We start from the raw sequence: 23,238 nt of genomic DNA, 5'->3' as shown, positions 1-23,238 counted from the left end.
TCAGATGAAGGGAGGCAAGCAAAAGAAAATAAGCAACAGAAACAAATATTATTTGTCATCATCAGAACCCAATTCTCCCACCATAGCAAGTCCTGGATATACCATCACACCAGAAAAGCAAGACTCAAATCTAAAAATCAATTCTCATGATGACAATAGAAGACATTAAGAAGGACATAAATAACTCCCTTAAAGAAATACAGGAGAACACAGGTAAACAGCTAGAAGCCTTAAAGAGGAAACACAAAACTCCCTTAAAGAATTACAGAAAACACAATCAAACAGGCAAAGGAAATGAACAAAACGATTCAAGATCTAAAAATGGAAATAGAAACAATAAAGAAATCACAAAGGGAGACAACCCTGGAGTTAGAAAACCTAGGAAAGAGATCAGGAGTCATAGATGGAAGCATCACCAACAGAATACAAGAGATAGAAGAGAGAATTCCAGGTGCAGAAGATAACATAGAAAACATTGACACAAAAGTCAAAGAAAAGGCAAAAGGCAAAAAGCTCCTAACCCAAAACATCCAGGAAATCTAGGACACGATGAGAAGACCAAACCTAAGGATAATAGGTATAGAAGAGAGTGAAGATTCCCAACTTAAAGGGCCAGTAAATATCTTCAAAAAATTATAGAAGAAAATTTCCCTAACCTAAAGAAAGAGATACCCATGAACATACAAGAAGCCTACAGAGCTCCAACTAGACTGGACCAGAAAAGAAATTCCTCCCATCACATAATAATCAAAACACCAAATGCACAAAACAAAGAATGAATATTAAAAGCAGTAAGGGAAAGGTAGATCTATCAGAATTGCACCAGGCTTCTCACCAGAGACTATGAAAGTCAGAAGATCCTGGGCAGATGTCATACAGACCTTAAGAGAACACAAATGCCAGCTCAGGCTACTATACCCGGCAAAACTCTCAATTACCATAGACGGAGAAAACAAGATATTCCATGACAAAACCAAATCTACACACAATATCTTTCCATAAATCCAGCCCTAGAAAGGATAATACATGGAAAACACCTGCACAAGGAGGGAAACTACACCCTAGAAAAAGCAAGAAAGTAATCTTTCAACAAACCCAAAAGAAGATAGCCATACAGACATAATTCCACCTCTAACAACAAAAATAACAGGAAATAACAATCAGTTTTCCTTAATAGCTCTTAACATCAATGGACTCAACTCCCAAATAAAAAGACATAGACTAACAGACTGGATAGGTAAACAGGACCCAGCGTTTTGCTGCATACAGGAAATGTACCTCAGTGACAAAGACAGACACTACCTCAGAATAAAAGGTTGGAAAACAATTTTCCAAGCAAATGGTCCCAAGAAAGAAGCTGGAGTAGCCATTCTAATATCGAACAAAATTGACATTCAACTAAAATAACACACACACAACTATGATTTATATGAGAAGAAACTTTGATTTATCAAGAGATGCATGCTTATAACAAATAAATATGTTTAAGAAGAAACCAAGAGGGATGGGACCCACATGAACACAGTACCAGTAACATAGGCAACATAAAGAAATTAAAACAGAACCAAATACTCCAGACTCTTCACCTCAATATGTCAAATGACCCCTCCACAAAATGGTGTTCAAGTGGAAAAGACATGATATAAATCTGCATTTAGGTACAGAAGATTCTAGTCAAAACATTCCAGGTCTCAAGCAATTTTGGAAACTTGAGTATATAATGTCCTCCAAGACTTTTGCAGTCCTGGGATGGAATGAGGGCAGTCTTCAAGTAACCCATGCTTCCCAAACTAATTTGGAATATCTGTGGTATCTACCCTGGAATTGACTGAAGCAAACACATTGAAGTTTCTTAGTTGGATGTTGAGAATCTAGAGACGAAAACCAAATAGCAACATCATATAACAATTTATAGTTATCAAATTACACCAGATTTTCAATGCATTCATAAAGATTGCATGTTTCTCCTCCAACTTGTTCGCTCTTAGACAATCATATACAGCCAATACCCATTCTATGGTTGAATACGTTAAGACTCAAAGAATTTAAGAGTAAGTTCTGAGATTCCTAACTGTGGAAGAAGAGGACAAATAGGTACAATTGAGGATTGAAAGTACAACTGACTTAAAAATCTATGATACAATAGAAGAAGATGTATAAAATTTGGGGTCTTAGACAGATGCACTTAGCACTTAAAGGAAGCAAAATGCATAGAAACAAACACTTATGTAGGACTAATTGGCTATTCAGGGTTTTTTTGTTGTTCCATATCAATTGGAGGATTTTCTTTCTATTTATGTTAAGAATGAGATAAGTATGTTGATTGTAATTTCACTGAATCAGTAAATTGTTTTGGTATGAAGGTCTGTTTTCACAATGTTAATTCTACCCAGCTATAGCTTGGGAGGTCTTCGAATTTTAGTATGTTTCTTAATCTCTTTTTTCACACATTTAAAGTTTTCACTGTAGAGGTTTTTTACCTCTTTTGGAATATGTATTCTAAATATTTTATTTTATTTTATTTTTGAGAAACTGAGAAGAGGAGTGTGTCCATGATCTCTTTCTCAGCAGGCTTGTTACTCATATGTATTAAGAGTGGTAAATTTTGTAAGTCAATTATGTATCATAACACTTTGCTGAAATTATTGATAATTTCTACAGTTTTTCTAGTCAAATCATGTGAACATTGGGTATAAGATAATATAATCTTCAATTGAAAATAATTTGACTTAATATTTTCCCATTTGTATCCCTTCTCTTGCCTTACTGCTCCAGCTAATGCTTCAATCGCATTATGGATGAGCAGTAGGGACAGTGGGCAGTCCTCTCACATTCCTGATTTTAATGGGGCTTATTAATGGTTTTATTCATTTAGGATGATATTGGCTATGGGTTTGTCATACATAACCTTTGTTATGTTGGAATGTTTCCTACAGTACTACTTGTTCTAGGGCTCTTATTAAGAAGGCATATTGAATCTTACCAAAGACATTTTCCTTTTTTTTTTTTTTTTTTTTTTGCTTCCATTGAGATGCTCATATGATTCTTGTATTTTTTTGTCCATGTATTTGATTTATTACATTTATTTCTTATACATGTTAAAAAATAAAAAGTAAAACAATGATCATTATAAAAAAGAGAAAAGGAAAACAAAACACACACACACAATTGGAGAGGCTTAGACTTACTTCTCATTGGATAAAGGAAACTATAACTTTGGGAGAAACCTGTTGTTTCTATGCCAATTGATTAGGAGTAATTAGAAAAAAATCTTGCCATGCCTGGGGAAAACCTCAGAAAATGAAAGAGGCAAAGACATAAATCAAAGAATTGATACCAGCCTCTTTTGATCCCCCTGTCAAGCTGTTCTGCTATCAACACTGGCTGGGCCTTTAATTCCTATTCTGATTGGATTAACAGTGGAGCCCTGCATCTTAAACTATATGGCCAATTATGCGCCAGTTCAGTACAATTAATGATTCTTAGAACTCGCTTGGGGAGAGCTTCTGAGAGAAGGGGTGTCTGGAATCGGTGAAACAAATGATCGAAGTCAACTCGTGGGTCCAAGTCGGTGGCCTGTATTCTGCTGGAGACAGCGTTCCAGTCTGTTTTCTCTCTATTCTGCTTCCTGTGGAGATCTCCAGACAGCTCTGTTTCACTCCAGATAGTTCTCCAAGTAGTTCTTTCTTGCTATTCTAAAAATTTCTCTGGGTGGCTCATCTCTTGTAGATCATAAGCCCAGTCCTTTATTTTACATATCAATCTAGTCATTTATTCCAGGTTTCCTTTTGATTATTCTATGAATCAGAATCCTGTGACACCCCCCCCCAGCCCTGTGATTCTTAGGAGATAGCAAGCACATGTTTGCTTTAACGTCACTGTCTGTGCAGCCCTATTTAAAGTCCCTCCAAACATCACATATCCTCCACAGGCCTTGCCTCAGCACATGTGTCTGTCTCAACTGACATCACTGTCAATAAGCCGGAGTCGACTGAAGCCTCAAATGTCTGCAGTACACCACCAGTTTTTTGATTTGTTTCTTCCTATGGAGTCCCAACAAATGGAGCTCAACAACGGTATGTAAGACATGGTCTGTCTTACATACATGTGTGCTGTTACAGAAGAATCCATCATCATACATCCTTTCACATGTTTGCTTTAGCATAACATCCTTCCACCTGTTTCCATTTGAGGGTAACACTCACATGTTTGCCCCAGCAAAACACCATGCAACTGACTTTCCAAAGAACCCTTAAGTTTCCACTTCACCATGTTTTAAGAGTTCTTTTCCACAGACCTAAGGGTTGTCCTGAAGGTCCCAGCATTTACCATTTTGCTGAGGCAGTAGCTTCCCAAGGACACCTTTGCCTCCCAAGGACATTCCTTGAAGGAATGTTAAAATATGTGTACATTATTATACAAACAAGCCTCGAGTCCACAGCAGCCATGACACTCATGGAGGTTCACACCCACTGGTCCTGTATCAGGGACAGGAACCTTGTCATTCTGTCTTCACCAAGGCCATGCCAGACCTGGCATAGAACCAACTACACCTCTTTAGAGCAGGGTAAGTCTGCTATTTTACTCATTTACCAAGACCAGTATGGAAAGTAACAGACCCCCGGACTTTAGTAGGCCCCAGACTTTAGCACATTTGAATCCATGATGGAAAAACTATTTAGGCCATAAAACTCAAAATTTAGACAGTGCTACCTGGCCAATGAAAATAAAGACCTAATCTATCAAAATTCATTGTTCTGGGAAAGCCTAACCTTGAGTTTTTGCTTCTGTAGTTTCTCTTCTAGCTAACTGTTCTAGTTAACTGAAGTATGTCGACCCACAATGGGGGGGGGGGAGTGTATCTAAAAGCTCACCCTAAGAAAGATTCAGTGTTACACTGGGATCCTGAACACCCAGCATAGTCGCTGGCTGGCTAATTGTCTTAGTCAGGGTTTCTTTTCTTTTTTTTTTCCAATTTTTATTAGGTATTTACTTCATTTACACTTCAAATGCTATCCCGAAAGTTCCCTATACCCTCGCCCTGCCCTGCTCCCCTACCCACCCACTCCCACTTCTTGGCCCTGGCCTTCCCCTGTACTGGGGCATATATAGTTTGCCAAGACCCAGGGGCCTCTCTTCCCAATGATGACTGACTAGGCCATCTTCTGCTACATATCCAGCTAGAGACACGAGCTCTTGGGGTACTGGTTAGTTCATATTGTTGTTCCACCTACAGGGTTGCAGCCCCCTTCAGCTCCTTGGGTACTTTCTCTAGCTCCTCCATTGGGGGTCTGTGTTCCATCCTATAGATGACTGTGAACATCCACTTCTGTGTTTGCCAGGCACTGGCATAGCCTCACAAGAGACAGCTATATCAGGCATATGCAATAGTGTCTGTGTTTGGTGGCTGATTATGGGATGGATCCCCAGGTGGGGCAGTCTCTGGATGGTCCATCCTTCTGTCTCAGCTCCAAACTTTGTCTCTGTAGCTCCTTCCATGGGTGTTTTGTTCCCAATTCTAAGAAGGGGAGAAGTGGCCACACTTTGGTCTTCATTCTTCTTGAATTTCATCTGTTTTACAAATTGTATCTTGGGTATTCTAAGTTTCTGGACTAATATCCACTTATCAGCGAGTGCATATCATGTGAGTTCTTTTGTGATTGGGTTACCTCACTCAGGATGATATCCTCCAGATCCATCCATTTGCCCAAGAATTTCATAAATTCATTGTTTTTAATAGCTGAGTAGTACTCCATTGTGTAAATGTACCACATTTTCTGTAACCCTTCCTCTGTTGATGGACATCTGGAATCTTTCCAGCTTCTGGCTATTATAAACCAGTCAGAATGGCTAAGATCAAAAATTCAGGTGACAGCAGATGCTGGCGAGGTTGTGGAGAAAGAGTTACATTCCTCCATTGTTGGTGGGATTGCAAGCTTGTACAACCACTCTGGAAATCAGTCTGGCAGTTCCTTAGAAAATTGGACATAGTACTACCGGAGGATTCAGCAATACCTCTCCTGGGAATATACCCAGAACATGTTCCAACTGGTAATAAGAACACATGCTCCACTATGTTCTTAGTCAGGGTTTCTATTCCTGCACAAACATCATGACCAAGAAGCAAGTTGGGGAGGAAAGGGTTTATTCTGCTTACACTTCCATACTGCTGTTCATCACCAAGGAAGTCAGGACTAGAACTCAAGCAGGTCAGGAAGCAGGAGCTGATGCAGAGGCCATGGAGGGATGTTCTTTACTGGCTTGCTCAGCTTGCTTTCTTATAGAACCAAGACTACCAGCGCAGAGATGGCACCACCCACAAGGGGACCTCCCCCCTTAATCACTAATTAAGAAAATGCCTTACAGCTGGATCTCGTGTTGGCATTTCCCCAACTGAAGCTCCTTTCTCTGTGATAACTCCAGCCTGTGTCAAGTTGACACAAAACTAGCCAGTACACTAATAAACTTTCTGCTGGCTTAAACTGGTATCTGAGCTATCTTCTCTGGTGGATATCCCACAATACCTTCAGGGCTCACGGGATCCTGTGGAAGAGAAGGCAGAAAGAGTGTAAGAGCCAGAGCCAGAGGGGATAGAGGACACCAAGTAGACAAGGCCTCTAAATCAACATGAACAGAGCTCACAGGAACTCAAGCACAGGGCATGTAACTGTATGTGCCATGCCATTTGTGTATATGATATGCCTTCCAATCTAGCGTTCTTTTATGGGATTCCTGAGTGTGGAAACAAGAAGGTCCCTGAGTCTTGTGCCTTCTCTTGGGCCATTTTCTGTCTATATGTCTATCCAATTCCAATGTGTTATTTTGTATTATATACTTGATTTTATTATTGGCCGTTAAATGCCTGCTGGTTTTATAAAGAGAGACAGGAAGTGGATCTAGATGAGAGGGGAGCTGGGAAGAACTGGGAGTAGTAGCAGGAGCAGAGACCATGAACAGAATACATTACATGAGGGAAAAAATCTATTTTCAATAAAAAGAAAAAAAATTTAAAAGAGCCCTAGTTTCTAACTTAGGGTTTCTATTGCTGTTAGGAAACAGCACAACCAAAAAGCAAGTTGGAGAGGAAAGGGTTTATTTGGCTTGTACTTCCAGATCATGGTTCAACATGGAGGAAGTAAGGCCAGGAACTCAAGCAGGGCTGGAACCTGGAGGCCAGAGTCGATGCAGGGGGCATGGAGGGATGCTGCTTACTGGCTTGTTTCCCATGGCTTGCTCATCCTGCTTTCTTATAGAACTTAGACCGACCAGACCAGGAGTGGCACCACTCACCATGGGCTGGGTCCTCCCCCTATTGACCATTAATTGAGAAAATGCCTTATAACTGGATCTCATGGAGGCATTTTCTCAACTAATGCTCCTTCCTCTCTAGCTTGTGTTCAGTTGACACACAAAATCAGCCAGTACACCTAAACTATCTAATAAAATCCCAGTAGCTGGCATGAGGAATCTCTTCCAATTGTTGGTCAAGGGAGTCCAAGAGACTCCCCAAACAATGTAGGTTACTGCTGTTACCTTTGGTTGCCTCCCTAACATTGAAAGTCAGTCTCTATTACTGAAGGCACCACCCACTTTGGACATAGGACCCAAGAGGATTTGAGCTAGATCTGACTTGACAACCTCCTCCCTAGGACTAGCTTTAATTATACCAAAGGTGTTAACAAGCTGCCCCAGAGAGGAAGCAATCAATCCTATGCAGCTGTGACGCCTACCATTTGCAGTGATCAGTACAGCAAGTTATCCCTAAAGGCTCAATAGTGGCACTTATATTTTAGTGGTAACCAACTGCTGTCTAATTAGACTTAGGTCCATTCAACAGGGGAAAACAATCTTAGCCATTCACAGCTATGAGGTGATGGATCTTAGAAAATCCGCTACTACCACTTTCCTAAACTAGTGCTGACTCTTAACTGCATGCTAAATTCTTTATACACACCAAAGAGCATGTAGCTCTCACCCCTCATCAAAGAAGCATCTTTTCTTTTATTCTTTTTACCTTTGTGCTCATTCATTTAATAAACATGCGGTCGGTCAGAAGCAGGTGGTCACCCAAAGCAAACATCCTCAGTAGTTACGTCTAGAGAGCTGCAACTTAGATGAATAAAGTTAAATATTAAACTTTTTATATTAAACTTTAATAAAGTTCAGAGGGAATACAATACCAACCTTCATTTACACCTGGGGTCCGGTTCAGCACCATCTCAGACTTTGTGGCCAAGGGGAAGAGCACAGGTCTGGGGAGCAAGGTCCCATTGCAAGCACAACAGGCTAACCTCCATCTCCACAGCTGTCCAACACCTTGGCTGGTCCCCTCCAACACATACACACACATACAATGAATCTTCCCTAGTTTTGCCAGTGGGTGGGTGGCCCTAGGTCTCAAGCTGTTTGGGGTTCTTGAGCCTCTGAGGTGGTCCCTAACTATAAACCTCCACCAGAGGCCCTAAGAACAACACAGGAACTAGGACACAGCCCAGGGGAGGGACCAGCCTATGTTCCCAGTCAGTAATGCAATTGAGTTACAAGTCAGTCTGCTCAGAGTCCACAGTGCTGAATTCCAGCCCTAGTGTTGAGTGAGGAAAAAAAAATGCACTTTTACCAGGAAACCTTTCCATTTGATTAGTGAATTAAATAACATAATTGTACTCAACAACCACCCGAACTCCAACTTTGCACACACATACTGAGGATGCGTGCACACACAGACCACGAGGTAGTTTAAATCACTACTGAAAACCAGCACTTCCTCTGCTTGAGTGGTTGTCCCTGGTGCACAATGTCTAAACCACAACTCGGGAATTTTCTCAGAATTGAGCAATAGCAGGTGAACGGTATGGAAAATCAGGGTAGGTCTGCTCTACACGAGCGGCTTTCCATGTCTCCACGTGTCCTGAAACACTAAAGGACTTTTCTCGTCTTGTTTTTCAAGACTCACTCTGTAGACCAGGCTGGTCTTGAACTCGAAATCTGCCTGCTACTGCCTCCCAAGTGCTGGGTTTAAAGGCGTGCGCCACTGTGCCCAGAAGTTCTATTTTCTAATTTACTTTACTCTGTACTTCCGTGCTGGAATTGTTAGAATCTATGGATACATTTTAAACATTACTCCTTACAAAAAGTCGCTATCTGGGGAAAGGGCCTGACCTCATGGGAACTCCACATCCGACAGTGCGGAAAAAGTGCAACAATTTCTCACGACACGGGGAAAGCAACATCTACAGTTCTGACTCTTCACACTGCAAGGACAGTCTCTTCATAGTGCCGCTCTGCTGCAGGGGAGAGGCTGTTAGGCCAGGGCAGGGAAGTCCTCAGGGTCATCCGGGTTGGGAGCAACATCTTGGTCCACCACTTCTTCTCAGGGGGCCATAGTTCTCTGTTCTTCTGATTTTTCTTCAGCCTCTCCGGGTGCTGCCTCTGGCTCCCCGTCCAGGGCAAGGAAGGTTACCAAAGTTAATCTCCAGCTGCTATGTGATAGCACAATGGCAGCTTTCTGGAAGACAGGAGACTGACCCATCCTCATGATCGTCCTTTTCCATATCGTCTCTGTACCTGGACTTGTGAATCACCACTGCCTTGGAAGGAACTGTGGACTCCGGCTTCCGCATATTGAACTCAGGCTTTGGTCTGGTTTGTTCTTGAAGGTTTTTCCACTCCTCTAAGGTCATCCCTTGGACTTGATTTTGCTCTTCTACCTCCAGATCAGGAACTTTGGCTGCAGACTCCTCGTCCAGGGCGCTCTGGCACTCCTCCACCATCCAGGTCTCTTCCATGGGTACACGTGGCTCTGTCTCACTAGTGTCTTCACCTGATGCCCAGGGGCGAATGCCATAGCCACCCACACTGTCTTCCATTCTGTTTGCTTTATCATTGCTACTATATCTTTCAAAATCTCATTTCCCTCTTTGATCAAAGGAGTCAAAAGCTCTGTTCCCAGGACCGGCTCGCCTGTTCCTCAGGCCTCCTCTGGGGCCTCCACGTCCTCTCAGTGGTCTGTCTCGATCAAACCTGGCAACTGGTTTTTCATCGGTAAACTCTGCTGTCGAGTCAGCCTGTCTCTCAGTGTCATAGGGCTGGCATTCGCTGTAGGACCTTCACTCTGCTCTATCAAGCACCACATCTGTCCCCCTATTGTAATTCCATCCTTGCTGCTTCCCTCTTCTAGGAGTCCACATCTGGCCTGGCGGCTACGGGTCCCCAAGACTATCTGGCTGCTGTGCGTGAGGCTCTTGAGCTCCTTCTGCGACTCTCTGCGGCCACCTGCGCCTGGTCTGTGTCCTAAGGCCAAAGTTGGGCTCCTCAACATCTCATTGTGCTATAGCTGCAGCTGGCTCTGGTGATCAGCCTCGGGCAGTGTCGAACAGGTCATCGTCCAGCAGCTGATGGAAGCCATTGGCCACGACACAGCCGAAAGTCTCCTGCATCGCAGCACCCCCTTCTTGATGCCGCCCGTAGCCCAGATCAGTGAGGTTCAGTGTGGATGAATAGCCATGCTGCCACCACTGCTGCTACACTCCCCGCAGTGGGCACCTCCCAGCCTCAAGAAGCTTTTCACAACAGAGACAATTACAGTAGTAACTAGTCAAAACGCAGAGAACTGACAATAGGGTGTCCAGCCTCAATTAATACACCTATAACACATTCCTCCACCTAAAGTTCAGGGAACATCACAGAGGAAGGGGTGGAAAAGATTCTGAGGGCCATGAATCTATCAGCAATATGGCTGCTCAAATGAGATCTGAAGAATTACATCAGTTGACCTGCCAGGGTGGATAGGGAAAATCTCAAAGGCCTCAGCCCTAGGTGAAGAACTATGGGCAATTAAAGACTAATGAGAGGGAAAATTGGTCTTCCCTAAGAAGAGTTCCTTGAAATGTTTATCTAAACAAGTGGTCAACCCTTAAACCTAAATGTACACTAAACAGACTCTATCAGGTTCCATTCTAATTTATAAATAACAGTAAGTAATGAAAGAATAAAAGGTTATGAATTTGAGTGGGCATGAGACGTGATAGAGCTTTTTTCACAGAAATGAGAAAAGTTATCAAAGAGCTGAATCCACAGAAACAAAAGCCTGTTTATGCTCCTCAGGGATTGTCTATACTACGAGTAGAGAATGTATAAACGATGTACGGATACATGAAAATAGTATTTATCTAACACTGAATGGACCAAATGCCCCTGAACTGTTTAAGTGGTTAACTTTATTTTATATGAATTTCATCTCAATACAAATAAATAAGTTACAAAGAAAAATACACAGATATGTCTGTAACCATCAAAAACTAAAAACCAAATAAAGGGAACTGGGCTCTGGCTGAGTAGCAGAGCACTTGGCATGTGCAAAGGCCTGGGTTCCATCCTTAGCATGGCAAGAGGACAGGAAAGGAATGCAAAGGAAAGGAACTGGCTGGCCTTAGGAATCCTATCACATTCTTACTAAGCTCTTCAAATCTCAGGAGCTACATCTCTTCACAGTTGTACCTGCCATCTGGTAGGTTCCTACAGTGCTGGGCTCTAAATATCTAACATGGAGACTAGAACTCCAGCACTGCCTTGTGTTTTGACTTCCCTGGCAATCTCATCTTCAATCAGAGGTTTGTGGGTTTAAGGGTCAAATTTACAAACCAAATTTTAGGCACATACTCTGGTCAATACTAAATATTTTCCCAGATACAATGGATCATGTTTGGTTTTGTTTTGTTTTTTAATATAGATATCTAGCTATTGAAACTATAGTCTTTTCAACAACTCTGTCAGGTAAGGGATTGAAAGAATTCAACCCCTGAATCTTTATATATAGAAATAACAAAGAGAAACTGACATTATGCAACAAAATTCAGCTGAAACAGGCTTCAGTAATGTCTCCGGTCACTGCCATGGTAGGACTCCCGCTCCCGAGAGTGCCTATACTTTTTGTGCCTATGGGACTTCTCTGGACTCCTACTTCTACTTCTATGACTCCGCCCATCAGAATGCCCACTGTGCCTGCTGGAATGAGTCCCTGAGCTCCTCCCTCTGTCCTTATCTCTGCTCTTTTCCTCGGCCTCCCTCCTGCTGGAGGCCTTGTGCTCATGCTTGGGTTTCTCTTTCTTTGCCTTGCACTCAGGGTCCTCTGCCCTCCCATGGTAGGAACTCCTGACTTCAGGGGAGCCCGAGTGACTCTTCCTCCTCTCTCTGTGTTCTGATTTCTGTGCTCTCTCCGAGCTCTGGCTGCTGTGCTTCTTGGAACTATGCCCATCCTTCTCCTTCACTGTCATGCTTCTGGAGCAGGACGGCTGCTCTGCTTGGACCTGGCGTTCAGTCTTCTCTTCTTCTTTCTTTCTTTTCTTTTTCTCTTTTTTGTCTGGAAGGGGGTGCAATCAAGAAAAAGAAAACACACAAAGAAATCTCTTTAAAATGTGCCTTTCTTCTCTCTGTAGATCATATAATACTGAGATATTCCAAAATGTTCCCATACTAGCAAATGGAGAATATACATGTAATACACATCCCAGGCAGCAACAGGAAGCAGTCACAGGTTATACCTCCTGACAAATGTCTCTAAGAATCAAATAGGACACCTGTTACTCCTGATGGTTCAAGTTGTACAAGACAACCCCACACAGAAGGGTTGTCTCCAAAAACAATCTCATTTTGAGATCCGCAAGGCTTTCAGAGCACGTTAATTCTGCCCCAACTACTAGCCTTCCTCCCTTAGTTACCTCTGCTTTCTTGACCACAGTAAACATTCTCACAATTCCCCTTTTGCACTGAGGAGTGGATTGTTGACTATCTGTGCATGCTTGGCAAAGACACTAAGACTACCCACTCTTCTCCTGAGTTTTAATACTCTACCTTTCTTGTGCTTTTTTGTGAGCTTGGCATCTTCGTCTTCAGAGACTTCAGGAGGGCTTGATGGGGGTGTTTTAACCCCACAGCCCTTCTCTTGGAGCTCTCTAGTCACATCATCCACATCTTCTGATTCCTGAGGAGCCCGGTAGTTTGACACATGGTCCACACGGATAGTTCTTCCTTTAATCTAAGCAAAAGGAAATGTTTCAGCAAAGAGCTCCTGTATCCGACTAGTTAAACAACTAAGGAATCAAATTTTGAGCCACACCCATTGCCTGGTATAAAGAAACAATTAAAGAAGGCATGCATTAATGCCCAGCACTCAGGGCAGCTAAATGAGGCCTGGGGGCAAGTGAGCCCTATAGACCAACTGTGCACAGAGCCCACCCCTCCTCCCTTGATATACTACAGGTGGCATACAACTCTCTTCATACGCTGTGTATCATGAAGTTAAAAAAAAAACACTCAAAAGTATTGCCCTAAAGCACAGAATCATGAAAAACTGTGAGAATTTACAATTTAAAGCACAACTGATTGTCTATAAGGAACTGTGTTCAGTTGGTAAAACTTGCCTTATAAGAATAAGAACCTGAGGTTAATTCCAAGAACCCACATATATTAGTGTGGTGGCATACACTTGTAATTCTAGCATTGTAAGGCTAGATAAGACTACTGCTGGAGCTTACTGGCCAAGCAACCTAGCCTACTTGATAATTTCCAGAGAGTGGGAGATAAAGAAAAGAAAAGAAAAGAAAAGAAAAGAAAAGAAAAGAAAAGAAAGAAAAGAGGAAGAAAGAAAGAAAGGAAGGAAGGAAGAAAGAAAGAAAGAAAGAAAGAAAGAAAGAAAGAAAGAAAGAAAGAAAGAAAGAAAGAAAGAAAGAAAGAAAGGAAGGAAGGGAGGGATAGAGAGAGAAGACAGACAGACCTACCCTACTTGATAAGTTCCAGAGAAGTAAGAGATCTTGTTAGAAAGAAAGAAAGAGAGAGGGGGGAGGGAGGGAGGGAAGGAGGGAGGGAGGGAGGGAGGGAGAAAAGAGGAAGAGGAACAACCTGGCAGTGATGGTTAATCCTAGAGACAGGTAAATTTCTTTGAGTTGGAGGCCAGTTTGGTCTACAGAGCTAATTCCAGGACAGCAAGGGCCACACAGAGAAATTCTGTCTCAAAAAAACAAAAAATATAAAGTGAGGGGGGGGGAGAAGGTAGACAGATTCTAGGGAATGACCTAAGGCATCACACACATGAATGTGTGTACATATATACAAAGTTATATACATTTAACAAGAAAACAACATGCCCTAGGAAAACATGAGGACTAGAAACATGAAATTTAGTGCTATGGCTGCTCTTTCAACAAACCAGCCATAGCACTAATCAGGAGGTAAAATAAGACCAAGGGGACAAACTTCTTTCGTTGTTGTTGTGATTGTGATGGCAGTGGCAGTGGTATTGAACTTACAGTCTTTTTTTTCTTTTTTCTATTAGATATTTTCTTCATTTACATTTCAAATGCTATCCCGAAAGTTCCCTATACCTTCCCCCTGCCCTGCTCCCCTACCCACCCACTCCCACTTCTTGGCCCTGGCGTTCCCCTGTACTGGGTCATATAAAGTTTGCAAGACCAAGGGCCTCTCTTCCCAATGATGGCTGACTAGACCATCTTCTGTTAGTTGTAGCTGGAGACACGAGCTCTGGGGGTACTGGTTGAATATGACAGAGAGGCACTCTCATTCCTAGCCCTATGTCCTTCTCTACTCCTACCATATAGGAACTTACAGTTCCCATGGATTACTGGGCTATAAGCTAGAGGTTTTCAAAAGAACAAGAATAAAATGAATCTTTTACCCTATCCAGTGTGTCTACTCACTTCTACAACCCCCATGGTACACGCAGATGACCAGTACTACCCCTGCAGCTTTAAACAGGCAAAAGAAGTGAAGCTTCACACATCTGCAGGAAAAGGCCAGCCAGAGACCACACAGTAGGCACATTTACCTTAATTCCATTGAAATTGTCAACAGCCAGAACTGTGCTCCTCTGGTCTTCATAGCACAGGAAACAGAATCCTTTGGATTTCCCAGTCTTCTTGTCTCTCACAAGATTAATGTTGACAATCTCCCCATATCTATTTTATAAAAAGTTTATATTCATTTAAAATTCACATAAGAGTACTGTAAATGAAACAGTAGGTTGAAAGTGAAGAGTTAAAATTGTTAAAAATAAAATCTAATATCTATAACATATACTCAAAAATCAGTGTGATAAAACTAGAAATAATAGTTTAAACAAAATCCTGCTACTGCAGCTAGAGAGATGACTCAATAGTAAAGATCACTGGTTACTCTTCCAGAGGACCCTGGTTCGATTTCCAGAGCACACTTAGAGGCTCACAGCCATCAGTAACTCCAGTTCCAAGGAATCCAATGCCCTCTTCAATCTCTTGCATGGTACAGACATACATGTAAGCAAAACATCCATAATTTTTTTTAAAAAATAATTTTTAAAAAAATAATTTTTAAAAAACTCGCTACTAACTAGAATTTGAAACCTATTCTCTTAGCTGATAGTTGAATGAACTAAAATGAAACAAAAATTAAAATGTCTATGGTATACCACTTAGAAATTTAAAGAAAAATAAATAAAATACAAGAAAATTTGTAGGATGTAGCTAAGCCAGCTATACTTGGGGAAATTTGTAACCTTAAAGAATTTGATTCCTTAAAAAGAATGAAATTAAAATAAAACAAATAAGACAGGCTTTAATAAGGACCAAAGCAGAAATTAATTGAATACAAAACAGAAAGTCTACCTTACTTCTTATAAAACCAATTCCAAATAAAGCTTTATAAATTAAGTCATAAAATAAAACAGGAATTGATGTATAAGTTACATGACTCTATATATACATACCAATGCAAAATCTAGTATCTTACTCAATGCAAAATAGTGAATGTTCTCAACTAAGGTTGAGAACTATTTGACAATATAATGAGGTATAGCCAATGCAATTAGATAAAACAGATAAAAGAAATGGAGAAGTAAAAGTATCTTTCTGTTTGCAGATTATATACAACAATATATAGAGAAAATTAAACAGCATTAATGATAAACAATGACAAAAACAGTATAAGAATTCAGTAAAATAATAGGACAAAGTTAAAAACAAAGTTATATACAAAAATAATCAGAAGATATAATGGAAGGGAAATTCCCTTCATAATATCAGCAAAAAAGGACAAAATACTTAGAAGTACACCTAATAACCAAGCACTATACACACCCTATATGAAGAACTCTTTTAAATCTCCAAAAGACATAAACATACATTTTTTTAAGTACATTCTTTTTCTTAGATCAGATGACTCACTATCAGAAAGATGTCAAAATCTCCCAGAAAGTTAATAAAAAATGTTAATATAATCCCAATAAAAACCCAATTTAACCCCCCTACCTTAAAGTCAGATAACTTTGATCAAGATCTGAACTGGGTGGTGGTGGCAAATGCCTTTAATCCTGGTACTCAGAAGGCAGAGACAAACAGATCTCTGAGTCAAAGCCAGCCTGGTGTACAGAGAGCTGCAGGACAGCCAGGGCTACAGAGAGATCCCATCTCAAAATAAAGGGTGAAGAGGCATTCCAGTTAGAGTAGAAATTAGTAAAACCATTTCAGAGAACAACTCAGCAGTGCTGACAAAGCATAGCAGGCAAGGTCTACTTCTGTTTGGCCCAATGCCACACAGGTAAGGCTCAGAGAGCCCTGTGATCATTGATGACCCAGAGCTTTCAAGAACCCCAAGAAAAAGGGCAACACTGCACCTTCCTGAGAATCACAGTCTGTTCCAACGCAAGCCTATGCTGAACAAGGCTTAGTAAAACTGACAGAAATGGACTAAAATCCCTTGGACAAACTCTCAAATGATCCCAGCTCTGGGATCTCCTATGTGGTAACTCTCTGGAACTGATCTAGGGTCTAGCCTTCCCCATGCAGGGATGTCATTCAACCTAGAATTACAATGGCTTTGGTGGCTTTTTGAGGCAGGATCTCACTTTGTAGTGCAGGCTGACCTGGAATGCATTATGTAACCTAGGCTGACCCCAAGTGATCTTCCTATCTCAGGCACTTGTCTACTGGCATTAGAGGTGTACAACTCCACACCCAGCTTGAAATGCCTTGTTGCTGTTACAAAAATACACCATGGAAGCAAACTGTTCCATGCATCCAGGAGATAGGAAATACCAGAGGACTTACTGTGAGAACACACAGATGATGTCTCCTTCTGTCAGTTCATAAGGAAGCCCTCCTAGAAGAAAACACACACACTCCAGTTCAGCAAACATTAATCAAGTATTTACTGCATGCTATGCACTAAGCCAGACACTGGAGGTGCAGATTAAACAAGACTTGATCTCAAAAATATCAATCTAATACAATGACAGAGTGAGTACGATGACAGTAGTCCAGAAGAAAAGTCATTAACTTCTCAGATCTCTTTGAGTTCGAGGCAAGCCTGGTCTACACAGCGAGTTTCAGAGTGAAACTGTGCCTCAAAAAAAAAAAGGATTAAAAAAAAAAAGAAAAACCTAATTAACTCTGAGGGGAAAGGCTAGGGTCATAACTTCCCAAATTAATCTTATCATTGAGTCCTCACATCCAAAATCCTATAAAGCACGTGATTTCTAGCAGGAGACTCAGATTCTATAAACACTGACTTCAATACACTGTTACTACCCTCACTTACGTGCTAAGATTTATAAAGTGCCAAGCATTTCACAGGAAACAATTTCCCCTTCTTCCTTGTTCTCCCTCATGTGCAAAAGGGGCATGTTAACATATTTGCCTCACAGGAGTGTTATGGAAATAAAATAAAATGAGGCACATAAAGTGCTTAACACAATCCCTGTCGACCAGCCTCCTCAAAAGGCAAACAGCAGGATTTTTGGTTGTGACATAAAGTGAATACATGATAGTAATATTGTCCCCAGACACTTAAGAGTTTCCCTTTTACAAAGGCTCTCAGTCTCTAATCTTGGAAAAAATAATTCTAAAACAGACTAAGGGGGAAGCTTGAGGTCCATTTTGTTAGCATTTGAGGGAGAGCTGATAGGGAGGCAAGTTGTAAGATTTGCCAACTACTGGGAGGAGGGAGGGAGGAGAGAGGGAGGAGAGAGGGAGGTTCAGAAGGGGTGGCAGCCATGCCTTCGGAATTAGGAGGTCGAGCAAGCAGGAGTGAACAAAAATGAGGGTAGAGAAGCAGCTGGAAGCAGCTGCAAAGGGACAGGAGAACATTTAGATGTGAGATGAGAAAGCCCAGCATGTTTGGGGCAAGCATGCTCAGGATTTCCGCCAGCACCCAGAGAACGGAGAGAAAGGGAGGGTAAGCTAAGCGAGGCTTCAGAACAGCAGGTAGACTTAAGGCAGACATCAGTAACAACTGCACTGGGGAATCATTTTCCTCCCATGTCCCTAGTGTCTGGGGGTGACTGAGCTTTTCTGACGGGGGTCTCCTGGCCAGATGACTTAAAGCTCTGTTGGATTATGTCTGAAAGAAGGGACACACTAGCACGTAACATGTAGGTTTCCTGAAAATGTCCTGGTATCTACCCAGGGCCAGGGTAGATACCAGGACCTTTTCAGATGGCCTTTCAAATGTTTAGCCTGAGTAAAGCTAATTTTGAATCAACCGTCAATGTCTTCAATCCAGCTAATGTCTGACCAGGTACATCACTGTACAGCGAAGGACTAGGAGCAGAAGCCACGGAGAGGAGAAAATCAATGTGAGGAAGGGCAGGCATATGGTCCATATGTGACCATGCTTCTAAGAGCACAAGCCTCGCAGTTTTGAGTGCTGCAGCAATGTGACCTTAACCCAATCCAATAACCTGGCTGCGCCTCAGTTTCTTTGACAGCATGATGGGTTGACTGTGGAATTAACTGCCTCTGAGCAGCCAAGTAGGAAGGTTTTGACTAGAATGAAAGGCAAATACCAATTCTAAGGCAACTGAAAGGGGACCTGTGAGCAGGCGAGCTTCCAGTGTGGGAGGTGAGATGTGTTATTCAGAAGTGATGATGACCAGGGGCCTTAAATAACCAGGGGGAGGGGGAGGGATGGGATGGAGAGGGGAGGGGAGGGGAGGGGAGGNTGCTCCTCTGGTCTTCATAGCACAGGAAACAGAATCCTTTGGATTTCCCAGTCTTCTTGTCTCTCACAAGATTAATGTTGACAATCTCCCCATATTGTGAGAACACACAGATGATGTCTCCTTCTGTCAGTTCATAAGGAAGCCCTCCAACGAAGATCCAGGCGCTGTGCTTGTATTCCGAGTGCCAAGACACCTTTTCTGCCACCCCAAGTTGAACCTCTCGCTCATTCAGTTCGTTGATCAGCTTCACCTTAGTCAGAGGGCTGCGCGGGCGGCAGGCAAGGCGGTAAGTGAGTGGCGGTAAGTGAGTGGCGGTGCGTTTCCTCTCAGCCCGCCCTCTACCTAGCCGCGCTTCTCCCGCCCCGCAGCCCCGAAGGCGAGGACCGGTCCCCGCCCTTTCTGGGCGGCCATCCCCAAGCCACCCTCCCGTCCGCGGAGACCACTCCCTCCCCTCTCCGCAGAGAAGCGGAATCCTTACTTCATCTTCGCATCTTCCCGCGGCTCGCTTAAGAGGACAACAGCTTCCGGGTGAGCCTCCGAAACGCTCCCGCGACCTGAACAGCCAGCTCAGATTGGAGCATGGGGAACGTAAGGCGGAACTTCCAGCGGAAGTTCCTGCCCCTAAGCCCTGGCACCTGCGCAGTAAGGTGAAGGCGCTTTCTCAGGCGTTCGCCCCAGTGGCGAGACAGTTCCCTTGTCAGTCCCCGCCTCCCTGTTTGATGGAGAGTGTTGGCGGGAGCCTGGGCTGTGTAATGGCTCCGTGTGCCTCTGCAGTCGGAATTAAATGCCCACATGTAAAGAATGTGGCCTTTTTCCACAAGCAGGCAAAACTTAGCATTGTCAAATTAGTACCTATCAACTGAAGAGTTAGAGAATTGAAAGGTTCTGGATGAGAAGCAATGTATGCCTGTTATCTCTGATAGGTCTCAAACCCAGGCTAAGTCTCACACCAATGGCAGTGGTGGCGCATGCCTTTAATCCTAGCATTTTGGGGGCAGAGGAAGGCGGATTTCTGAGTTCGAGGCCAGCCTAGTCTACAGTGTGAGTTCCAGGACAGCCAGGACTACACAGAGAAACCCTGTCTTGAAAAAACCAAATAATAATAATGATGATGATGATGATGATGATGATGGACTACACAGAGAAACCCTGTCTTGAAAAACCAAATAATAATGATGATGATGATGATGATGATGATAATAATAATAATAATAATAATAATAATAATAAAATAAGCCTCTGCCTCTAAGGGGGCTCAGTTTCTGCCACTTTCATTTTTCATTCAATCTCTTGTTTGTTTCTCTGTGTAGCCTTGGCTGTCTTGGAACTCGCTCTGTAGACCAGGCTGGCCTCCCAACAACCCCGTGTAACAGTTACCACCCCCATTTTACAGAGGAAGAAAACTGACGTTCAAAAAATTAGCTTGAAGGTCTAGAGAGGTGGCTCAGCGGTTAAGACCACTGACTGATTTTTTTTCCAGAGAACCTGCACCCAAAACAGGTGGCTCACAACTCCAACTTCAGAAGAACTTCCTCTGGCCTCTGTGGGCACTTGCACTCACAGGGCATACTCACATAATTTCTGTCTTCTTCAAAGAAATTCAGTTTTTCCAGCATATTTCTTAAGTAGGTTATCTTTTTTCCAATATATGTTTTTGCTTCCTTTGTCAGAAATTAAGTGGGAATAGCTTTGGCATTTTATTCTGGATTCTCTTATTCTATTTCATTGATATTAATGTCTACTTTTATAGCAATACCAGGCTGTCCTTATGACTATAGCTCTATAGTAAAATTTGAGGTCAGGTCCTATAATACTACAGCATTGTTCTGATTCCTTGGGATTTCTTTTCTACCTATAGTCTTTTGTGGTTCCATATCAGTTCTTGTATTATTTTTCTAAACCTGTGAAATGTATCAGAATTTTGAAAGGTGTTGCATTAAATTGCAAATTAATTTTGGTAGTATACCCACTTTCACAATATTTATTCTACCAATTCAGAAGCATGGAACTCTCTTTTTCCCTCTGAGACATGGTCTCACTATGGAGCTGTGACTCTCCTGGCATTCACTTTGTAGAGCAGGCTGGTCTGAAATTCACAGAAATTCACCTGCCTCTGCCTCCCAAATGATGTGGTTAAAGGCAGCGTGGAACTCTTAAGGTAAGAGACAACATGTACTATTCTCTTTTGAGGCTGATCAGAATATTATGTCTCCATCATTAGGGCCAGAGGTAGAACTCAGAATCCATTCTTTTAACAAGAGGAAGTAACTTTCTCTTAATGAGCTTTAACAAAGCTCTGATACCTCCACCTTTACATATGGCATTCTAAACCTTAAAGAAAGGAAAGATGATTCTAATGGAGGGGCCCATCTTCCAAGCTTACTAATGTCTGTCTAGGTATCTAACAAAGAGAAAACATGATGACACATAATGTATGATATAACCTCCATATAGAAGATTTAATTCATCCTGCATATGTCTCTATCAGCATCTGCTCATGAACCATAATGTTCTAAAAGTAAAGGTCCAGAGATGAGTGGTAAGTAGTCTAGGTGAGCCTTATTCAGAGCACCAGATATTAGGTCATCCATAATAGCATTTTGATGATGATAAGTGTCCCATCAAGTGGTTCAAGCTACAACCACTTTCCTGCAAGAAGCAAAAGCTGCCCAGCAAGGAAAGCTTCTCCTCTTCTGTCTGTGAACTGGGGACTGCTTTTGAGTTTCTTGCTCCAATGCAGCTGCCCCCTTTCCTCCCCTCCAACCCAGCTATTCATTAACTTCATCAAATAATCTTGCCAGTGAAAACTAAACAGTGACAGATTGCGTATGGGGTTTTATCCATTCCTAGAATCTCCATCTGCTTTGTTGGTAGGGCTAAAGTAGCCACTTGCAAAGTGATAAGCTTGCAGGCAGTACTATCTTGCTAGTGTCTTCTGGTAATTGTGAAATAAGAGAGTTGGGGCTCCACCTGGGGCTCAGTCATCTGCATTTCAGACAGAAGCTGGGGCATGAGAGAAAGTTAGGCCAGAAAATGGAAGGACCATGTATGTGGAGACTATGAAGAGTATTCCTAACTAACTTTTGGCGTTGGCAGAAGTGTTCATTGGTTTGGGGTTTGTTTTGTTTTGTCTGAGTCAGGGTCTCATATATATAGCATACAGTTTGGCCTTAAACTCCCAATCCTCCTGTCTCTACCTGCTACCATACCCAATCAGCAGAGATGTTCTGAAACGTAAGACGCTAAAAAAAGAAAGAAAGAAAGAAAGAAAGACAGACAGACAGACAGACAGAAAGAAAGAAAGAAAGAAAGAAAGAAAGAAAGAAAGAAAGAAAGAAAGAAAAAAGAAAGAAATCCAAATGTTCAAGTACTAGAGACTTTCAGAGACCTTCCGTTCCACTGCTATAAATGGCAAGTCAGACTTGGACCTGTAAATTTGATCACTGCTGAAGAGTCAGTAGGAATTGATAAGTTATGATGCCTAGATAATATCTCTAAGTCAGAGTTAAAGGGGATAAAGACCCAAAGTGCCCTCTAGCCTCACCACTGGAGAAAAGGAAACTGGTTTACCATCCATGGTGATACCCATCAATAACACTCATTTAGAACTTGCTGGATGTAACATGTAGTACTAGCTAAAGAATTCAAAGGTAGTCTCCATAGTAACAAATTGGCTGAAAGTTTTGGTTAATCAGTGTTCTTTTCTTATCACCACAACACACCGAAAAACAGTTTCTGATTTCCCTATTTACAGCCCTGAAAAATGCTCTTTCCCAGATTTCCTAGGTTCAAAAGCAGGATTTTCACCTTTTGTTCTTATTTCTCCCCCCTAGAATCCTCATCCAGTCACCAAGAGCTACTGCAGTATCTGTGAGTCACATCTCTTGAAGTCACAGTCTGATAACAAATAATTATCACCTCCAGCTATTTCAGTTCTCATCATAACTGCCCTAACTCCTATCTTCTCCTGGATCCTGTGCATAAAGCCTTAAATTCATCTAGCCTCCACTTGCCTACATTCTCGAGTCCCAAATATTATGCAAACTACACACTTCTGTTAAAGAAGACACATACCCTGGGCCACCATCCTCTCTCTGATTGAAACCTGCTTAAACTCCAAAGCCCCATTCAGTCTTTTCTCTAAAAAAAAAAAAACTAAGTAAATAAAATAAATAAAAACCTCTCAGCCGGGCCTGGTGGCGCAGGCCTTTAATCCCAGCACTCGGGAGGCAGAGGCAGGCAGATTTCTGAGT

General features: G+C 42.1%; 1 protein-coding gene and 1 pseudogene across 1 annotated transcript; both read right to left on the bottom strand.

The window, feature by feature from the left end:
• Positions 1-9,301: 9,301 nt before the first annotated feature.
• LOC110313807 lies at positions 9,302-11,503 on the bottom strand (annotated as a pseudogene).
• On the bottom strand, positions 11,279-19,500 carry Rbmx2 (RNA binding motif protein X-linked 2). The gene is made up of 5 exons (XM_021188392.2): positions 19,464-19,500; positions 19,062-19,248; positions 14,840-14,950; positions 12,850-13,033; positions 11,279-12,358 (listed from the first exon to the last, which is right to left on the bottom strand). The coding sequence occupies exons 1-5, from the start codon at positions 19,466-19,468 to the stop codon at positions 11,868-11,870; spliced, it is 978 nt and encodes a 325-aa protein (XP_021044051.1). The 5' UTR covers positions 19,469-19,500; the 3' UTR covers positions 11,279-11,867.
• Positions 19,501-23,238: the final 3,738 nt, after the last annotated feature.

This window comes from Mus pahari, chromosome X, assembly GCF_900095145.1.
Source record: "Mus pahari chromosome X, PAHARI_EIJ_v1.1, whole genome shotgun sequence".
NCBI classification, from domain to species: Eukaryota; Metazoa; Chordata; class Mammalia; order Rodentia; family Muridae; genus Mus; species Mus pahari.
Note: the sequence above shows the minus strand (reverse complement) of the source record. Positions and strands in the feature narration are given on the sequence as shown.

Excerpts from the sequence above, each read along its gene's own strand:
- Rbmx2 (XM_021188392.2), bottom strand. Across the intron at positions 13,034-14,839 it reads ACAATTTCAATGGAATTAAG|ATTAAAGGAAGAACTATCCG; the intron begins GTAAATGTGCCT and ends CCTTTTGCTTAG. Across the intron at positions 12,359-12,849 it reads CACAAAAAAGCACAAGAAAG|ACAAAAAAGAGAAAAAGAAA; the intron begins GTAGAGTATTAA and ends ACCCCCTTCCAG.